The sequence below is a fragment of the Sturnus vulgaris genome, chromosome 14 (genome assembly GCF_052056855.1).
Source record: "Sturnus vulgaris isolate bStuVul1 chromosome 14, bStuVul1.hap1, whole genome shotgun sequence".
Classification (NCBI taxonomy): domain Eukaryota; kingdom Metazoa; phylum Chordata; class Aves; order Passeriformes; family Sturnidae; genus Sturnus; species Sturnus vulgaris.
In genome coordinates, this window is record NC_142256.1 from 11,639,203 (window position 1) to 11,658,137 (window position 18,935).

Here is an 18,935-nt window from a genome sequence, read left to right on the forward strand (position 1 = left end):
AGACAAGGAAATAATTTCTTTGCCAGATTTCTCACAACATGGGAGTGCTACATGAAAAGCATCTTGAGCATTCAGTTGTTGTCCTACTTGGTGATGTTTGAATGAGTGACTGGTACAGGTTCCATCTGCAGAGCAAAGGCAGCCCATGACTGTGGTATTCAGCTAATGATCACTGGGGCTGGCTTCAATTTCTCGTTTTGTCAAACTCCTCAGAACTTTGAAGAAAGTTTTAAGGGCTTTTTGTGCTTCATCTTTTTTCCCCTGCATAAAATTAGTGAGATTGCTTTGAAGAGTGCCAAGGCGATAAATGCAAAGAACTGCTCAGAAATTGGATTTCATGTAGATCTCAGTGGTGAGAGAACATTCCCAAATCAGCTGAGAACTTAATGTAATTGTGATGGCTCTGAGCCCTAATTTCATTTTCTTTTTGTTCAGAGAAATAAAATAGTACAGGGTAGGGATAATTTCATGCTGATTCATAAAGATGAATGCTATGTATTTAGATGCTCAGCATTCTGAAGATTACTTCCAGTTGTAAGTAGTTTATAAAAGGTTTTATTCGAATTTAAAACTTTAAATTTTTGAGATTTCTCCAAATGCATTCAGGAGAGATCTCCTCATTGCTGTAAGGGGAAAAAAAGCAAACAAACAGAAAAACCACCCAAGCTGTGTGCATTAACAGCATATTTTTTTCAGTTTCTTATGTAGAGTGTTCCATTCTCTACATATTTCTTCATGTGTTGAAATGGCAAAATATAAATTTGGCTTCCATGCTTCAATTCAGATGAAACTGTTTAGCAAATAATGACTTGCAAGGGTCATAACTCCAATGGTGAGAGCCCAGAGATGCTGTGGCTTACACTATCCCTAACTGCATAGTCTTAAAATGTGGCTGGAATTAAGGACTGCTGCTTCTTCACACACTTGTGCTGTTCAAAAAAGAAAAGGGAATAGTTAGAGTACTGATATGCTATTATTAATTTTCAGTTCTTAAAGGTGATAGGAGAGTAAAGAAGGTTTATTATGGGTTATTATAAGATAAATGGAAGAAATAATCTAGGTTAGTCATAATAATAGGGGTATCAAAAGCTGTTGGTTGTCTTGAAATTTGATTAAATAATTGGAGATGCTTGCAGTCCTTTTTTGAAAGGACACCCTGACAAATAAAATTCTGAGCGTGCAATTTTAATGACTTCTGTGAATATGACTTATCGGGTTACTTGTGTTGCTTCAAAATCCAACTGGGACTGCAAATTTCGTGTCTGCCACAAATAAATTAGTGCCATTTAGCTTCCAATTATGCAGCTTACAACCAGGTTAATCTTAATTGATGATATGCTTTCAGTGTGTTTGCCTATGCCTGTCCAGTGTCCAAAACCTTTCTAGATGTGGTGTTTCAGTTTTTTGGAGTGTGGGGCTCATGGAAGAAAAAAAATGTTGCTCAGAATTGTTTTTGTTAGGAAGAGACAGAAGCTGTGCTGCATAATGCCTGTGCATAAAGGGACACAAGCCCTTGCTTTTAAGGAAGGCTGACCTAGTTGTTTGACATTTGTTTTAATCTAAATTATTTTTATATTCCAGTCAATTTGGAACTTCAGCTTTCTATGTGAAGATCCCCAGCTGATGTTGCTTTTGAAGAAAACACCACTGGCCATGCTCAGAGTACCTCTCTCTTTTCTCATAGTGTTTTTTACCTTCATAATTCACAGGGAACTTCTAAAATACTCTTTTATGAGTACTTAACTGACTCTTAATTTACAGACACTCTCTGTTGTTTAAATGCACTGACCTGAATCTTGGGTGGGAGCATAGATATTGTAGTGGCTTGTTCTCTGGGCAAGGGTTTCAAAGCTTCCAAGTGTTAAAATTCCTCTCCCAAGCCCAAGAGGGCTTGGCTACAAGAATATAGAAATGCTGTAGGGATCTTTATACTTAAAGAACATAATTTAATAGAATTTATTAATTTCTAACCTTATCCTCTGTTTAGTTTTGCCAAGAGAACTTCTTAGGGGAGCATTTTTGCAGCACAGATCAGTAATATGTATGTTATGTTCTGCACATTAAAACCAAGGACACTCATCTCCAGACCAGATCAGTGAGTGTCACCTTACTCACTTTCAAATTTCTTCAAAGGACTTTCTGCCACTGGCTAGTGAATTTAGAAAAAAAAATGTAGTCTCTTTATTTGTCTCTTTAGCTCTTTTTTCTGCTTGCTTTTTTTACACCCGTTTGCAACTTTTCATTTATTCTTCAAGCTCTTTGGGGCAGGGATTGATTCATGGTTATTTTGCTGGGGTATTACATTGCATGTAGTGGAGCCTTCCTTTTTTAATTAGCTGGGTGAACTATACAGCTTTCAGAAAATTTGAAGTTTATTTCCTTTTACATTGTGCACCCCCCTGTTCTGCTTTAGACAGAGGGTTTGCTGCATTAAACACACTGTGGACCTGTCAGTGTCCTGCAGCACTTTTCTGTATTGAGTGATTTGATTTGAGACTGGCTTGTTGGGGATAAATGCCAACACCCGTCTCTCTTCTTCTCAAACACACAGACAGTGTTTGAATGAGCTCTAAATTTTCCATGAGAAATTCATCGAGTATAAAAAGCAAAAGCAGTAGTTTTCACTGCTGTCTTGTAAAGGAACTGCTATGCTTCCACCAAAAGAAAGGTCAAAATTGTGTTTTCACAGGGTTTGTCTCCAGTCCCTTGTCACTGCAGTGCTAGGCTGTGGTCTGGGCTGGCATTGTTTGGGCTGGGTGAATTAAACAATAGGCACAGCCTGCAAACAAGAGCACAAAAGCGTTTTCAAGGCCACGCTTCTAGCAAGCAAAAAGGCTCAGACTGTTCAGGAAAAAGGGAAGTCATGGAGAGAAGTTTGCTATTGCCAGTGTTAGGGATAGTGCTCTGTTAGAGAAAGAAACAATAAAATGGCAAAAACAGATGTGAAATAAGAGAAGAGAGCAGGAGTTTGTCTTGAAGTTACTTTTTGCCATGGCTGTGCAGGAGTGTGAAGAGGAGTCAGCATTAGGCAGCCTCTGGAGCTGGAGGAGTAAAGCAGAGGGCTGATTTCTGTCTGTAGCTTTTGCCAGTGCTTGAGCTGGAATTCCAGTGGGAACAGAGCTGTGCAGAGGAGGTTAAAGTGGGACTGCTCTGGCATCTGTGAAGCCAGTCCAGCACTGGGGGATAGCATATGTACTCCTAAGGCACTGGACAGTGCTATTAAATAGAGAGAATCATTTGTACAGCAGACTGGTTACTGATAATCTTCTGCTTTGTTTAAAACTCCACCATTTTACCTCTTGTGTCATTCTGTAGCTGTTAAACCTGTGTCTAATTCTGTCCAGTTGGGAGTGTTAAATCTGTATACACCTATATATAAGCATTTATGTCACATAACTAGTAAAGTTCACAACGAATCCACTTGAAATTATGTAAGGGCATATTCATTGCATAGACTGCTTTCATTTTAATGCTGTGTATTAGGATACTTTGGAATTTCCAGTATGCAGAAACAGATAAATATTTCTGCTAAACTTGAGAAGGTTCACAAGGGCCTTTGTGTGAGTAGACTTTCTGCTGTCATTCCATGTAATTTCTTTCAAGAGATGATTAATAATGCACCTCACTAATAAAGAACCCCAAATTGTGGAAGCCAGGTGTCATTTCCAGAGAAGGGGATAGATTTGGCTTGTCAGCCCTGTGTGCACAGTGCTTCTTACTTATGATGGCTTCTGCAAGAGTTGGTGACATGTCTTTGTCCTTTCTGAGCATTGTGCTGCCAGTTGCTTTTTCCACTAAGTAGCAAGAAGCATAAGTCATGGCTGAGCAGTGTAAGTGAGGTTAAAATAACAGAATACAGTGACAGTGGGAGTCAGTGAGACTCCCCAGGTGTGTTTTCAGTAGTGTTCAGACAACTGAAGATAATAAGGATGGTACTTCTCTGATGTGGCTGTCAGGCAATGGTGTAGCATCTCTGACGTAGAAAGTTTCTGGAGGTGGCTGCCAATTCTGTTAAGGACGAACTTCAATGCCTTGGTCTGTGCTAGGATTACAGTCAAGTTTGGTTTAGATTAAATGTTTCCCCTAGGGCAAAGAGTACAGAGATCAATGCAAAAATTAACTGGCAACCTTCCTGGTGCCTTTCTGGTCATGCCCTAGGCATGACCATAATATGTCTTTGAGATTGTTTCAGCTGTATCTTTGCAGGCTTCCTTATAAGAAATAAGTAACTTTGTTAATTATGTGATTTTTAAAAAATAATTTCTAGGTCTTACTCTGAATGCGGATCTTGAAAGATAAGTAAAAACTTAAGTTCTTGCAAATATGTCTCAAATACTTACTCGAGAAGCTGCTAATTCATATACTGCAAAGGAATGCTTGTGTTGGGTTTTCCAGTGGGATCAAAACTTGTGATGGACTGAAGAAATCAACCTGAACTGCCTTGAACTTTGGGAGCAAAACCAGATTGTTGAATTGACTGCAGAAATTATGTTAAAGGGGGGAAAGCACATAAAGGTGGTAAAATAGGTATCCCACGTAGGGAATAAATATAGGACAAAGTTTGCAAATGGAGTCTGGGATAGGGATAAGATAACAGGAAGCTCCTGTAGCCTGCTGAAGCTGGGAGCATGCCCTGCTTGCTGAAGATCTGTGTGCTCCCCATCTGGTGGCTGCCCAGACAAAACAGGAGAACCATCTGCCTTCCAGCTGGTCCGTCAGAAGGTGCCTACCAGGAAGCTCACGTGTTTGCTTGTGGAGCCTGTCAGTCCTTGCAGCCCAAAGATGGGATGTGAGGATCAACGGAGAAAGACAGAAAAGGGGAAAACAGGGAAAAGAGGAATGCACATAGAGAGGGCTTTCTCTTCATCGTTAGAAACTTTGTGTTGTCAGCTTTGTGTGAAGGTGCATCCTTCTTCTGGTGTCTGAACCAAGGGGTAGTGGTGTAAAAGCCAATACCCATTTTTTCTTAAAGCTTCAAACGTATGATCTTGCACCAATTTCTCTTAAACTATGATAATTAATGAGTGGAAATCAGCTTAAAAGGCAGTGCATGGGAATCTCAAACTTGAATACTGGCTTTTCTCATCTTTCCTGAAAGTATGTACAAAACTTATTAAAAGGATCTGAACACATATTGGCAAACAGTATCTCCATATAGTGGAGCAAGACAAAAATGATGTCTTGCAGATTTGGCAGTGTGCTATAAAATCTGAGATATTTTGCTGCAAAGTTCATTTTTGATTCATGGATTGCTTATTGGCTTCTTGTTGCCTGCTTTAAACTTTTATGGAAACGCTTAGAATCATAACAATGGATAACATTCAGAAGCCCTCCAAACACCCCCTCTTTCAGAGGCTTAGTCTGGGATTTCTTTGTTTATTTGCTTTGCATAACAAGTCATTAAATCATGAGAAGCAGAAGGATTGCTGTGAACATCAGCACACTCTGCTCTCCCGTGTGGTTCTGCAAGGGCAGGGAAGAGCAAGTGGGGCTGGGTCATGGACACTGGGAGGGTGATGGGGTGGGAGCCCTGAACCTCACTGGGGAAAGGGATGGAGCCACTTCAGTCCCTAATGAGGTTTGCTAAGAACAGCAGCGGGTTCTTTGCCAGTCCTGGCAGGGGCCAAGGGTATTAGCTGTGTGCAGGGGTTGAAATAGAAATCAGGGTTTATTTTTAGCACCGGTCTCTTCAGGGCATATTGGAAACCTGATGAGGGAAGTAGCATCATGCTCAGTGTGAGGGAGGCACCTCAGCACCTGCACTGGCAGTGGGCTGTGAGCTGCAGGTGAATTTGGATAGTTGGATTTATCTAGAATGTCACCTCCTGCTGCTTCTGTGGCTTTGGTTTATCTCCAATTTGCTTGGCCAGACCTTGGATGCTAAATGGTGATGAGGGCACAGAAGGAAAAGTGCTTCCCAAATTACCTAATCATTTCATGATTCAAATAGCTCTATTTTATTATGCATGAATGCAGATATTGTTACTGGCCTCATGCATGGCTTATACTTTTATTAATTTTACCTGGAGCATTTAAAGGTAGACTTCTGTAAAATAAACACACACATTATGCTGATCACAAAGTATTATTGTGAAAGGCTACTGTGGGAGGGCAAGCTCAGAATAGAAATGAGATTTAATTTGACTCTAAGAGAATTTTTCTTCTCCAGGGAGTTTGCTCAATATGTCCATGAAGGCACCCCCCAATAATGCAGCATGTGACACAGATTCTAGTGAAATTATTTTTAACTGATTTCCTGTTGTGGGGTATCCTGATTCATTACAGAAATATTAGGCTTATTTTACAGAGATATATGTTGTGGAAAATTCTTTTCCATGAAGCTTCACTCCATAGCAGACTGCTACATTCATTATGGAAAGCTAGGCAAAGAAATTATAAGTATCTCTGCCAAAAAAAATTTAAATACATTAATTATTAAGATTTCTTTCATCATATTAAAGCAAAATAAGATAGGTACTTTTAAAAGATTGCATAGTGCAACAATATGCAATGCATTTTCTTTTACTGTAGTAAAATGTGGACTTTGAAAATCACAGTTTTGTATTGTAAATTTACCATTAAATTGTCAAGGGCCATAAAACCTGTCTGTTGAGCAGGGACTTGGTGAAATTGAGCTCACATATCTCAGGGATGTGTCTAATGTGGTGTCTGTTCTCCTTTTATTAATCTTTTTTTCAAATCCCCAGTTCACATTTGATTCTGGCTTTTAGTTGGTTAAATGGATCACATCCATGTGACATGAAGGTGCACGCCTTAAATCTGCTACTTACAGATGTTGAAGCACATTGTTTCTGTGCAAATAATGAAGGATTGAAAGAGTGAACTAAAATATTTTATCTGACATACAAAAAAAACCTTTATGTGCAAAGTCCTCTGGATGGGTATTTCTAGACTTTTTTCACCTTTGTGTCCTCTGCAAGCTGAACTGTTTCTATAACCCACTTTCCTGTGTTATAGAGCCACAAGTAATCTTTTGCAACCTTAATTAATTAAAATAAACTGACTAATTGCTTTGCAGATGTGACACATTTTTAAATCAGTGCCTTGTAATCACGAACATTATTCCAACTGCATGTTTATTTTTGATTGAGTAAATAAATACATAATCCTCCATATCCATTATGGCTGGTTTGTTCAGCAAGATATCTAATAGTAAAATGCTTCTGCAAGTAAAATAAAATTAATATTGCACCTGTTTAATTGCTTCTTACTATAACTTCGTTATGGAAATTTGGATATTTAAACTTTGAGAGTTGAGGCAGAATTCCAGTGTTGGTCTTAACTGAAGCTGATTTAGGTGCAGAGTGAATTTATTTTGTTGAGATAATTTCCTGCCTGGGTTGAGTTGGCTCAGGCTGCCTGGGCACCTCTGTCTCCTCCCTTGAGGAAAGACTTACCTGGATTTCTGTATTTGTGAGAAATTTAAGTGGTGTTTGAAGAAGCTTCTGTTCCTTCAGCCTTTGTGATGTACGAAGGTGCCATTGGATATGAATGCCCTGGCTGGGCTTTTCCTGCTCTCAGAACACCTGCAGTGAGTTGCTTTTCCTCTGGCTGTTTTCACTTTAATTTGTGTTAGAATAGATAATTCTGTTGTTCTCCACTTAGTGTTTTTTTGGGCTGCATTCCCATCCATGTGACATGCAATAGTGTACAAAAATCGGATTTTTTACTGACTTGTCTGATCTAGACAGTGAAAATACAGTGAGCCCTTTTTAACCTGTTTTTCTGCCAGTTGGTAATCTCATCCTGTTGTAGTATATCTGGTCTCTGACTTGTTTGAAAAGAGCCTCAGAGATGTATAGGACAGGGTTGAGGAAGACTTTTGTTTGCTGCTGCAGTGAAAAATTAATTCAAGACATGGCAACAGCTGCGGGTGACAATTTAGAGTTGCTGAATAAGTATTGTAATCAGCATTTATCACTGAAATCACATGGGATTAAACACTTTGAGGTGATTGTTCTTGGGCACAGCCTTAGGGAGGGTTATTACCATGACACAACTAGTTGTCATGGCAATGCATGGAGAAGAGGGAGACTCTTCCTTCCTCTTTTGCATTCTGCACTACGCCTATTAAAGGGAAGTCGGATCATTGGCATAGTTGTAGTCTTCTTTTTTAAAATAGAACAGCAATTTGTACTATTGGTCCTTCACATTCTGCTTGAGATCACAGCACATTACGTGTTCCTTTTGTGGATTTGCCTTTTCTGTGTTAAACTGGCCTTAACTTTCTCATGGGTGGGTGGTTGTGTAGTGTGTTCCCTTGCTTCCCCTTGAAGTTGGGCTTTTCCATGGAACCCAGCTGAGCTCCCAGTGCCTGTCAGTCAAGGTGAGAACGAGGTGACAGTGTGTGAGGACACTTGTGTTTGAGCTGTGCAGGGCACTGGGGTAATGCTGTCTTACAGGTTGTTCTCCCTGCTTTCCCTGTAATGCTTCAACTTCACGCCCTGTGAGGTGATTAGTGAAGGTTGATACCAAAACAAAGAAAATCTGGGTAAAGTGATGCAGTAAATTAGTTTCCCTGACTTGTTATGTGTTTTGTTATTTAGCGAAATTAATATTGGTGGTATTTCCTTTCTGTGTGATTATCTGTGAATTGTAGCCCTGCATTTTGCTGAAGTCGTCTTGGTGAAACTCAGATAAGGTGAATGGGTCTCTGCAGAGATGCTCAAATTACTGTTTTGGAGTCTAATTTATAATTAACATTTATTTTTGAAGATTCAGCTTCAGAAGTATGTTGTAAGCATCCCTTAATGGTTTACTTTATGCAGCTATTCCCCTTTCTCTTTCATGCCATGAAGTAATGACAGGTCTTCATAGACCTCTCCCTGCTTGGGTCTCATCAGAATATGATTCTGGCAGTGCTAATGGACTACTACATAAATGTGTCCAGCCCACAAATGCTCATGTGGTAGTGAAGAATTTTTATTATTAAGTGTAAGTCAGACATAACTGCAAAATAATGGGGTTTGTCTTAGAAGAGTTATTAAATAAGTTTGGTCTTTGAAACTCTATAGTCTTGAAACACAAGGTTTGGTAAATGTTTTTACAATGAAAAGCAATGCCAGGTCTCAAATCTCATTTGACAAGTTTTTCCTTACAAGTTGAGCAACCCCCAGTTAGTTATTTAACAAAAGCCTCAGCAACCTCAGATAGAATATTATGTGTTTGTTTTAGATATTTATTTCATGAATTTCACTTTTCTTGAGTAGAACTTTTCTTAATGTGGATTCATTCTTTTCACAGTTGCTGCTGCCCAAGCCATAGCAGAAGAAAGAAGAAGCCAAAGTGGCATTAGCCCTCTTACAGTCCAGACCTCAATAAAGACAGCAACTAAACCAGGTATAATTACAGGTCATTGCTCTTAATGAAGTGCTGGGCTCACAAGGGAGAGTTAGCAGGGATTGAAAAGAACATACTTAGAAGTTTAGTGCTCTTTCTTCAGGAGGCATTAGAGCACCTGGCAGATGGTTTGTAGGTCTGGTTTTGATGACAGATTTCTGCTTTTGAATGGCTCAGAGTTCAGTTGAAGTTGCCTGTCTTCTAAGTAGGGCATGACAGCAAAGATAAATGATGGTAACTGGAAAAGTTACCAGCTCACTTCTTGTTGAAATTCAAGATTTTATACCTGGAAAGACTGCTTAAGTCTTGATTCTGCTTAGTCTGCAAATGAGTTGTCCTACAGTGCTCTGCATTTGTCATGAGAGGTGAATTATCTGCCCTCAGATTACATTTTCCTAAATTCCTGTCATTCTTGTTCATGGAAGTTAAAATGTACAAGAATGAGGATCAGAGCTGTGTTTGGAATAGGGTATGTTCTCACACGTCTGACTTCTTAGGCTTTCTTTTGATTATACCTGTTGAGCCTTTAATATGATATCTGCTTTCTCTTGCACCTTTTAAAAATAATGTTGTGGAGGAATGGAAAGAAGGAAAAGGAGAATGTTCAGCTGTCTGTTAATTTTTCAGATGATATCTCTAATTTCTATATAGAGCGTGCAGTGATTTGGTAGTGTGTGCATCTCTTAGGAAGTTTCATTCTCCATTTGATAGTAAAGACTTTTGACTTTTTATTTAAATTTGAATTTTCAAAGTCATTGATAATTGCATGTCTTCATGTTTTGTTTTGACAGTGATAGATGGTTCCATGCTAAGAACAGAAGAAAGGCAAAGACTGGCCAGGGAGCGTAGAGAAGAGCGGGAAAAGCAACATGGTATTTTCATGTTTCACTTAAAATATAATTTTCTAAAATATTTCTGTTAAAGGAATTACTGTCCCCCTTACTCCATGTTCTGTAACTTTTTGTCAGCTTTCTGGGGACAAGAGACAAGGTCTGCTCTTGGTCTTACATCAGTGTCCATCTGTGAACCTGAATGAAGAAGTTTTTGATTTGAGAGGAAAACTGTAGAGAGTTTTAGCTCGTTGAAGCTCTATCTGATCTGAAGCTCACTTCTCATCTTCTATCTCTTAGAGACCCCCCAGCAAATTTAGCCAATTCCTTATTGAAAGCCTTAACAAAAACACTTTGGAAAATAAAACTTTAGCTTAGAACTCCTTCCTATAGCCCTGAAGACTGACGTTTGGAGAATGCTGATTCAGAAAAAACCAAAAAAGCTTTAGCTACTTAAATGGCCTGTTTGCCTTGAACACTGCTTCCCTTGTTTCCCAGCACACTGAAATGACTCCTGTATTGAAGTGTCAGCAGTATACACTTTATCTTAGCGGGGAATCTGAGACTAGAGAGCAGCAAAAAACTCTTGCCCAGCTTTATGCTGTTTGTGATGTGAATCAGTGCATGTGTGTGTAGCAGGAGATGAAAGGGTCACAGTGTGCCCTGCAGTCCTGGGTCTTGGGCTCCCAGCTTGTGAGGAGAGATGTCTCTCTGAGCTGTTAAGTTTGTTTCTCAACATAAAAACAAAAATCCACAAGAATAGAAATTATTGTGTTATCCTAATATGGGAACAGGGTAGTATTGTGATGCATATAAAATTCAGAAATATTTTGGGGGCTCATGTGTAGAAGCTGCCTGTACATTGTTGGTGTGATTATCTGGTCTCTTGGTTCATTTCACCTGTCTGGCCATGGAAAATACCCTGTGCATTCTAGCTTTGTGTCACAGGACCTGAGGCTTCCTGTTGAACTGCACACAGCTGTTCCTTGGTGGAGGCTGCAGAGAATAGTGATACAACTATTTTGAACTCTGATGCAGGAACTGTAGGGTCTTCCCATCTTGTCACTCAGTGCCTTAAATTTAAAAAAAAGAAAAATCCAGCATGGAAAATTCTACTTTTTTATTTTTAATTTACTTCATCGTTACAGAGACATAACTATTATGTTTATAAGAAAAGTGTATGCTTAATACAGGGAATATACATATCCTGATAGTTCTGTCTAGACAGTAAAGCCTAGTGGCAGGCAGAATTCTAATTCCACTTCCAACCTGGGGACAGAATTAAAGATGAGTCTGTTGTCATGTGTGATGTCATCCACCTCTGCAAGCTCATCTTCCTGTACATTTTCACTTCAAGTGGTAAGAATTCTGTTTGGATAGTCTCTTGCTTGTAAGTTGCATTGCAATATCAATAAATGGCTACGTTTGATTTTAATTTTTTCTTAAAAATATTCTAACAGCTGCCAAAGAGACACAAATCCTTGAAAAGGAGAGAAAAGCAAAACTCCAATATGAAAAACAGTTAGAAGAAAGACAGAGAAAGCTAAAAGAAATGAAGCAAAAAGAGGAACAACGGAGGGCAGCAGTAGAAGAAAAGAGGAAACAAAAAATAGAGGAGGAAAAGGTAACACACATCCAAGTTCTATAGTTTAAAAAAACTACATTGTTTTCCTACTGTGCTCTGAAGTGGTGTGAATGAGAAACTCAAGGAAATGATGAATGTGTTAGAACATTCTTTTCCACATCTACAATGAGCTATGTAGGCACATGTCCACCTTCCCCACAGAGCTTTAGCCACAGCTGAGGCACTCGGGATTTCAGGAGCTGTGGCTGTTTGACCAATGGATATTTTTCACACGAGTAAAGTCCTCACCCCATATTCCTAGATTTCCAGATGCCTTCAGAGCACTTTGTAACAGAGTTTTTCTGTAAATCAGCATGGGTGACGAGTCTTAGATTACTTCTCTTATTTCTATGTCTTCCTTCCTTGGAGCCCTGCTGTGGCCTGACCCACATTCCCTTAATTCTTCTAAATCAGAATTCATTTCTGTATGATGAAAGGTGGTGTTATCTGCATAGTTGTCATTTGCTGCTTTGAACTGTGTAGTGACTGTTCTCACTGGCCTTTGCTCTGATTGCACATGGGCAGACAGAGCAGTGTTTGAGTTTGGGACTCACTGCAAATGGTTAGAAGTTGATAGCAGAGATAAATACATGAAGTTATTCCATGCTTTTGGCAAGTAGCTCTGTTAATGCATATTAATTGTGCAAGTTCTGAAAGGGTTCATTTCCAGGGTGTAAGCAGTGGAAGCATCACACATCTCTGCTTTCATAAGCTGGTTGTAGGAACTTGCTGTGAGTCATTGGTGAAGAGCTTGTTAGCCTGGCTGGCTGCTCCTTTGGAGTCCAGTGTTGTTATACTGTTCTAGCAATCTATCTTTGCTGCCCTTTTTCACTGGCAGTATTCTACATTGGTGTTTGGTTTTCTGTAATCAGCCCTTGGGTGTGATCAGATTGATATTCCATTTGAACTTCATGGAATAGTTTAAATTGCTGGAGAACAGAAATGTTTGTGTGGGCTGTGACTGCAGTCCAGTGCAGCGTCGTTTCTTTAAGCAACTACCTTATGCAAGAAACATCCCTTATGCTTCAAAAAGATGTTACATTTACATTTATTACATTTATTCTTGTAGTTTTGAGTAGTTTCTAAGTGGCCACCAGAGTGAATAATCAAGGAAGACAAGGACTAATAATGAGGTCTTAACTTTGTCTTTTACTCAGTCCCTGGAGATGACCTGCATGGAGATTTACACATGCAGAATCTGGAGGGTGGGAGGACAGCATGGATTTGACCTGTAAAGCCTTGCCTTCAATCAGAAAGTGAAAACACATCTTGACTTTGGTACTCTGATATGAGGAAAAGATACCAGCAAGATACCATATACAGTTGTAAATTTGGTAGATAGAAGTCCATCAAAATACATAGTCCTCAGCATTAGTATTAACTTAGTCAATTCTCATTTAGTTAATTATCTAATAAGGTAGAAGCAGCAGCACAGTAGCAAATGCTCTGAGAAAGGAAGTGGTTCTAAGAATCTTGAAGACCCGTAGCCATGGTGAGGATTCAGATAGTCATCTCCCCACAGCTCCTGTTATTCTGCACATCTCTGCAGCTCACTGTGTTGAGACCTTGAACTCATTTCTGTCACTTGTAAAGTGAAGCCTATGTCTTTAACTCTGACTGAAGAATTACTGCACTGCAGATACTTCCATGGAAATACAATATACAGATTACATAATGTCTGGGTACTTTGGCACCTTAGGTAAACTCTAGTTCAGGTTTCTCTAACAGAGGGGAAGCTAAGCTTTATACTTCAAACAAAAACTTTTACTTCTATCTTTTGTCAGTGAGCAGAATCCTCCCTTCCTTCCAGGTTTACCTTATGTGTTTTCCACAGCGACTTTTTTAGTTTATGTTGTGAAATGGTGTTGAAAGGAGGTGAAAGTCTTGTGTCCCTAAGCAGGAGAAATGGCTGTATAATGAGTTCCCTTGACATCTTACTGCAGTGTATCTGCAGCAAATACTGCTTCGAAAGATCACTTGGGATCTAACTATTCCAGAAGAGAAATGTGTTGTTGACACGTGTGGAAACCTGGCTGGCAAGAAAGAGTCTAGCATGGTTATGGTTCATCTTTATGCACAGGAGCTAAATCTCCCCTGCTGGCAGTTATTAGTTCTGGACACAGCAGCAAAAGCTTCTTTCAGCCCCCTTTGTCCTGTCAGCAGTGGTTGCTGAGGCCTGAAGTTGATTGGTCTTCCTTTGCAGTTTTGCATTTATGTCTTGCTGTTCCTGGTTTCATCACATCTCTCGTAATGTCAATGTCTGTTAAGACCTGGGTCATTGTTTTTATAGTTCTTTGAGAGTACAAATAACGTTATATTTGGGATTTTATAATGGAGAAATTTTATCACCTTTTAGAAATAACTTCATCATGTAAATGGTTTCAAGGGTAACCAATTCCTTTTGCGCAGTTTGGGGTTCATCCCTATTTAGAAAATAAGTAGTGCTGTTTACTGAATAGGAAATCTGTTTGGTGGCTATTTTAAGTAAAGAGTAGAATAGATTATCTGTGCTTTAGCTCAACCTAATCATGTTTGCAGTGTTTTGAAGCCATTAATTGCCTTCAACATTCTTTGCATGATAATTTTTGCAACAAAAGCCTGGTAAAACATTATAAATCATTCTGGGGAGGGGTCTGCATTTTATTTCCTGGTGTGGCTGTGGTTAACAGTGAAAGCTTCATGGAGATGTTGTTTGGTAGGAGCGCTATGAAGCCGTTCTGCATCGCACCTTGGAGCGGAGTCAGCGGCTGGAAACTCGACAGAAGAGATGGTCATGGGGGGGCTCTGTAACTCCAGACTCAGAAGGCAAAACAGGTAAGCAGCACTGGTTTTAGTAGGACTAAAATCACAGAATATTCTGTGTGAGCACTGGCAGATGCAGCACTATTCATAGGGACCTGGGCATCCTTTCCTATCTTGGATCTTAAAGCAGGATCTGTGGGTAGCTCATGGGAAAGTGTCATATCTGTACTTGGCCTGAAATGCTGCTGAGACTTAGAGCTATTTTTGACCTTGGGAAGAGCTGGAGAGAAGCTCCATGGGAAATACAACACATGACAGCACTGCCACTCCTCAAACATCAGATAAAGGGGAATTATGATTTGTAATAATAAGATAATTCAGAGTCCTTCAAATGCAGTTCATGCAGTGGAGTGCTAACACTGGTGATAAAACCAAAAATACCCAGTTGTACTCTAATATCACATCTAAAATGTTTTAAATACACCCTTGGAGTTAAGGAATGCTGACTGATAATGTGAATACCAGTAATGGGTAAATAGATGCAGTGGACACTCCAAGCTTCTTGGAGCATGGATTCTGTTCTGGGTTAGGTGCTGTAGTTTAACAGTCTTGAATTTGATGTCAGATAATTTCCTGTTTCACAATGAACTGTTTCTGCTTGTAAACATTCTGAAATCAGACCAGCAAATAAAGATTGCAGTGGAAGAGATCTTTTCATGCACTACCTAACCACCAATAACATAAGTTATTGGCCAGGAATAAAATAAATTTTAAAAAATGCTTCAGTTCAGCCTGTTTTCTGTATTGGTGGAATTGTATAGAGTGTGGTACTGTCATTTTCTGTCAGCTCGAGTGTGTGTTTGTAACATGTTTGAAAGTGCTCTGGTATTAGTTGTCATTATTATATGTAGCATCTCCATTTTTTAGTTAACTTGCATGTTTTTGCTATTTGACTTTGTGACTTAGCTTACAAACCTTCTTCTTCTACAGAACAACAGAGCACAGATGAAGGTGGAACTGGTGGTATTGATATGTAAAATTTTCTTTTTCTGTCTCACTACTAACCTTTTAAACTCGAATTCTTCTCACACTAAGGAAAACCATCTTATAGATCTTTTCCTGGATCTTAGCCAGCTGTGCAACAAATGTGATCCCTAAGTAGAAAGCAGCCCCACTCATTTTGGCTATCCCTCCCAGCTAATTCAACTACAGCTTAAGTCATGGCATCCTGAGGGAATTTTCAGGGAAAAGCTATGTGCATTTAGGTTTTTAAAGAGGTCTGGATAGAGCACAGAGAGAAGAGAAATTCCTACTGGCAAGTTTTTGAATATGGCTTAGTTCAGTGGTCTAAGATTTGGAGGACTTAAGGGCAATCTCAGACTGTTTCATTGCTTCCTAATTTGCAAAAAGTGCATGGTAGGGTTTGGTTTATTTCCTTCTTGCTTTGGTTTACCGGCAGTTGAAGTAACATTTGCAAAATCAAATTATATTTTGGTGAAACTTTGTGAGAGGGAATGGGTTACTTGAGCAGTTCGATACTTTTTCCATGAAAGGTTTTGCAAAATCAGAGTTGTCCCAATTATGTAAAGATAACTTTCTACATAAAATGTGTTTTCATTGGATTTCTGGACTTTCCAGTGCACAGACTGAGCCATTCATAGAAATGCTTTGGATCACTGATACATATGTTTAATAAGCAGAATTATTTCTTGTAGCTAGATTGAGATGAAAACTCTCAGCTGAGACCCAGCTGAATCTGAATCCTGACGGTCTGTGTATGTTACTAATGCAGTGCAGCTGTCTGTGACACAGACAAGTGAGACTTGAAAATGCAGTGAAGGTCTGACTGAGTATGATTTAACTACTCTGGCAACACAGAGTATTTTATGTGTATTTTAGTTAACTTTTTTCTTTCCTTGCCCACATCTTGAGCCTGTAATTTTCTCCAAAATCAGCCAGTTTGGCTGGGTTGGTTTATCTGCTTTACATGTGTTCCTTGGGTACATATGTAAATCCATTTACTGTATCTCACACTACCGAGTATTTAACCTTGAAACTGGGAAGTCACATTTGCCTTACATGTTTAAAAAACCACTGTGTTTTATTCTACTAACAAACACAAAATGATGTTCTTTGCTCTCTCCTGATTTATGTCAGGAAATGAGCCTTGTCTGTCCTTCCCATTGTGGAGGAAGATCTTCAGTGCTGCTGAAGCACATTTAAGATAAAATATCTTCCAACGCAAATGCTCCTGGTATAATGATGGGTGCTTAAACTGTGATTTATGCATCATAAAGTATCTGTGCAGGTAGTTCAGTAGCAATAGATCAATTTGGATAACTTGGCACCAATCTGGAAAAAAAATTGCTGAGGAGATAAGCAAGTAATGCAATGTCCTGGTCAAACCCTTGTGCATCCACATTGTTTTAAAATCGTGTTTGATTTTATGTTAATGTTTCAAACATGAAGCTATGATGTGTGGGGTGGATAATGTGGAACCATAAGTGGTTGTATATTTCTCACATTTATTCCTATTTCAGTGTAGTTCTTTTTAACTTTGAGAGCTCATTTAATTATTATTAAAAATCTACCTAAGCCATGTGGGATGCTTAAGTCCAGCTGGCTTTCTAAAAAATCCTTATATGGTCCGTTTTGCTTTATGTTTGCATATTTTCTGGAAAGACAACAATTACCTTTTTTTTTTTCTTACTCTGAAAAATGACACCATATGAGCTCTACTCCATTACATCATTGTGGCTGAATAGTGCACTTTCTCTAACAGCATGTCTGGAGCAAATTTCAATGCAATATTATATTTCCACTGTCAAACTCTGTGGCAGATTTGGGATTAAATCCCCATTTCTTAAAATGAGAACCATTTGGATAACTGATTTCAAATATTCTTTAATTATTTTAGGACAAAAGGCATTCTTGTCTATTGAAGTGCTGTGCAAAAAAAAAACAAAAAAAAAAAACCAGAATCAAATATGTCTTCCATGAACTGGGTGTGTCAAGAGTAATGTTTAAGATCGTTGAGTGGCAGAGCAGAGGTTTTGGGTGATAGTGTGCTCTGGAAAGTGAAGCCCATGTAATGGAACATTTCCCCAGTCATCAGTGGCTCTGTGGGATGTTGAGTGTGATTCATGAGACCACAGCAGGGATCCCGCTGATGGTGAAATGTAAAAACGGTTGAAAGCCCCAGAGTCAAGTGTTACATTAATGGCATTGCTGTCAGTGCTAAGACGAAGCAGGCAGGGTGTGGGTCTGCCAAGAGAAATGGCCAGGCTGTGCAATAAAGCATCCTTGATGACAGTCCTGGTAAAGGGAGTGTTTTAGTGGTGCCTGCTGAGCAGAACTAGAGGTTCAGGTGCATCAGGACTGGAGATGTGCTATTGGAATAGAAATGGGGCTGCCAGAGTCTCTCCTTGCTAAATAAAGAGCTTCCTTGTCCTAGTAGAAATTTGGAAGGAAGTGAGAGACAGCTAATCTTATTTCCTGTAGCCAAATGTTTCGTAGCCTCAGGCAATGCTGCAGCACCCTCTCTCAGTGAAACCTTGTGAGGATTGAAAGCTCCTCACTCTGAGTGATTTTCTTAAGATCCCATATTTCCCAGCTCTTTGCTCAGTTCCAAGTCCTGCTGCATGGCAGACGTGCTTTCTTCACTTTTGCTGCTGGAGTTTGCTTTCCCCCTGCCATTGGTGAAATTAGAGAAATTGGTGTCACATGGACTGTGTGCTTCTTGCAGTTCAAGCCCCTTGATGGAGGTTTTCTAACTTTCCCTCAAAGAAGATATTAGAGGTACTTTTTAAAATTATGTTTTGTAAATAGCTACATAACCAGACTGACTGGTTGTGCAGGAATATCCTGCCTGTCTTCTAAAGCTTTTTTTCCTAGAGAAAGGAGCTTTAAAGTTTGCAGAAGCTGTTCTGTGAATGAGGTAGGGAAAAAGTTGAGGCCGTCTGATCAGGCAAATGTATTGATAGAAAAAGAATTGACCTCTGTACCTGGATCCCAGTAAGTGATAGACCAAATCTCAGATTTCATGCGAGTGCTGAAGTGCTAAATTGAACCAAGAGAAATTTGTGTGACGTGTCTCTGTGATATTTGGAGGCCTTGGACTCAGTTGAGTTCAGGCAGGAGCCAGGATTTCCTTTGAAGAGCAGACACTAGAGGGTAGCCTTCCCCTTCAAAAGCACCCGAGCACATGAATTATGAGCTTCCTGATTTTCGTATATAAAACCTCTTAAGGCTGTTTAGTTATCCCAGTTCTCAGACTCCATTCATAAAGTACCTCTTTGTTTTTTTTACTTCTTTTTGTTATGTTGGGAAAGCATCCACTAAGCTCAGATCTTAATTTCTGAACTAGATTCAATAGATCT

General features: G+C 39.4%; 1 protein-coding gene across 2 annotated transcripts in view; it reads left to right on the forward strand.

The window, feature by feature from the left end:
* MAP7D3 (MAP7 domain containing 3) overlaps nucleotides 1-18,935 on the forward strand; it is a 43,354-nt gene that overhangs the window by 3,583 nt on the left and 20,836 nt on the right. For both annotated transcript variants that reach the window (XM_088173135.1, XM_014887540.2), the window contains exons 2-6: nucleotides 9,265-9,360; nucleotides 10,152-10,232; nucleotides 11,651-11,814; nucleotides 14,514-14,628; nucleotides 15,547-15,579. In XM_088173135.1, the coding sequence (XP_088029261.1) occupies nucleotides 9,265-9,360; nucleotides 10,152-10,232; nucleotides 11,651-11,814; nucleotides 14,514-14,628; nucleotides 15,547-15,579 (489 nt within the window). The remainder of the gene's footprint in view (nucleotides 1-9,264; nucleotides 9,361-10,151; nucleotides 10,233-11,650; nucleotides 11,815-14,513; nucleotides 14,629-15,546; nucleotides 15,580-18,935) is intronic.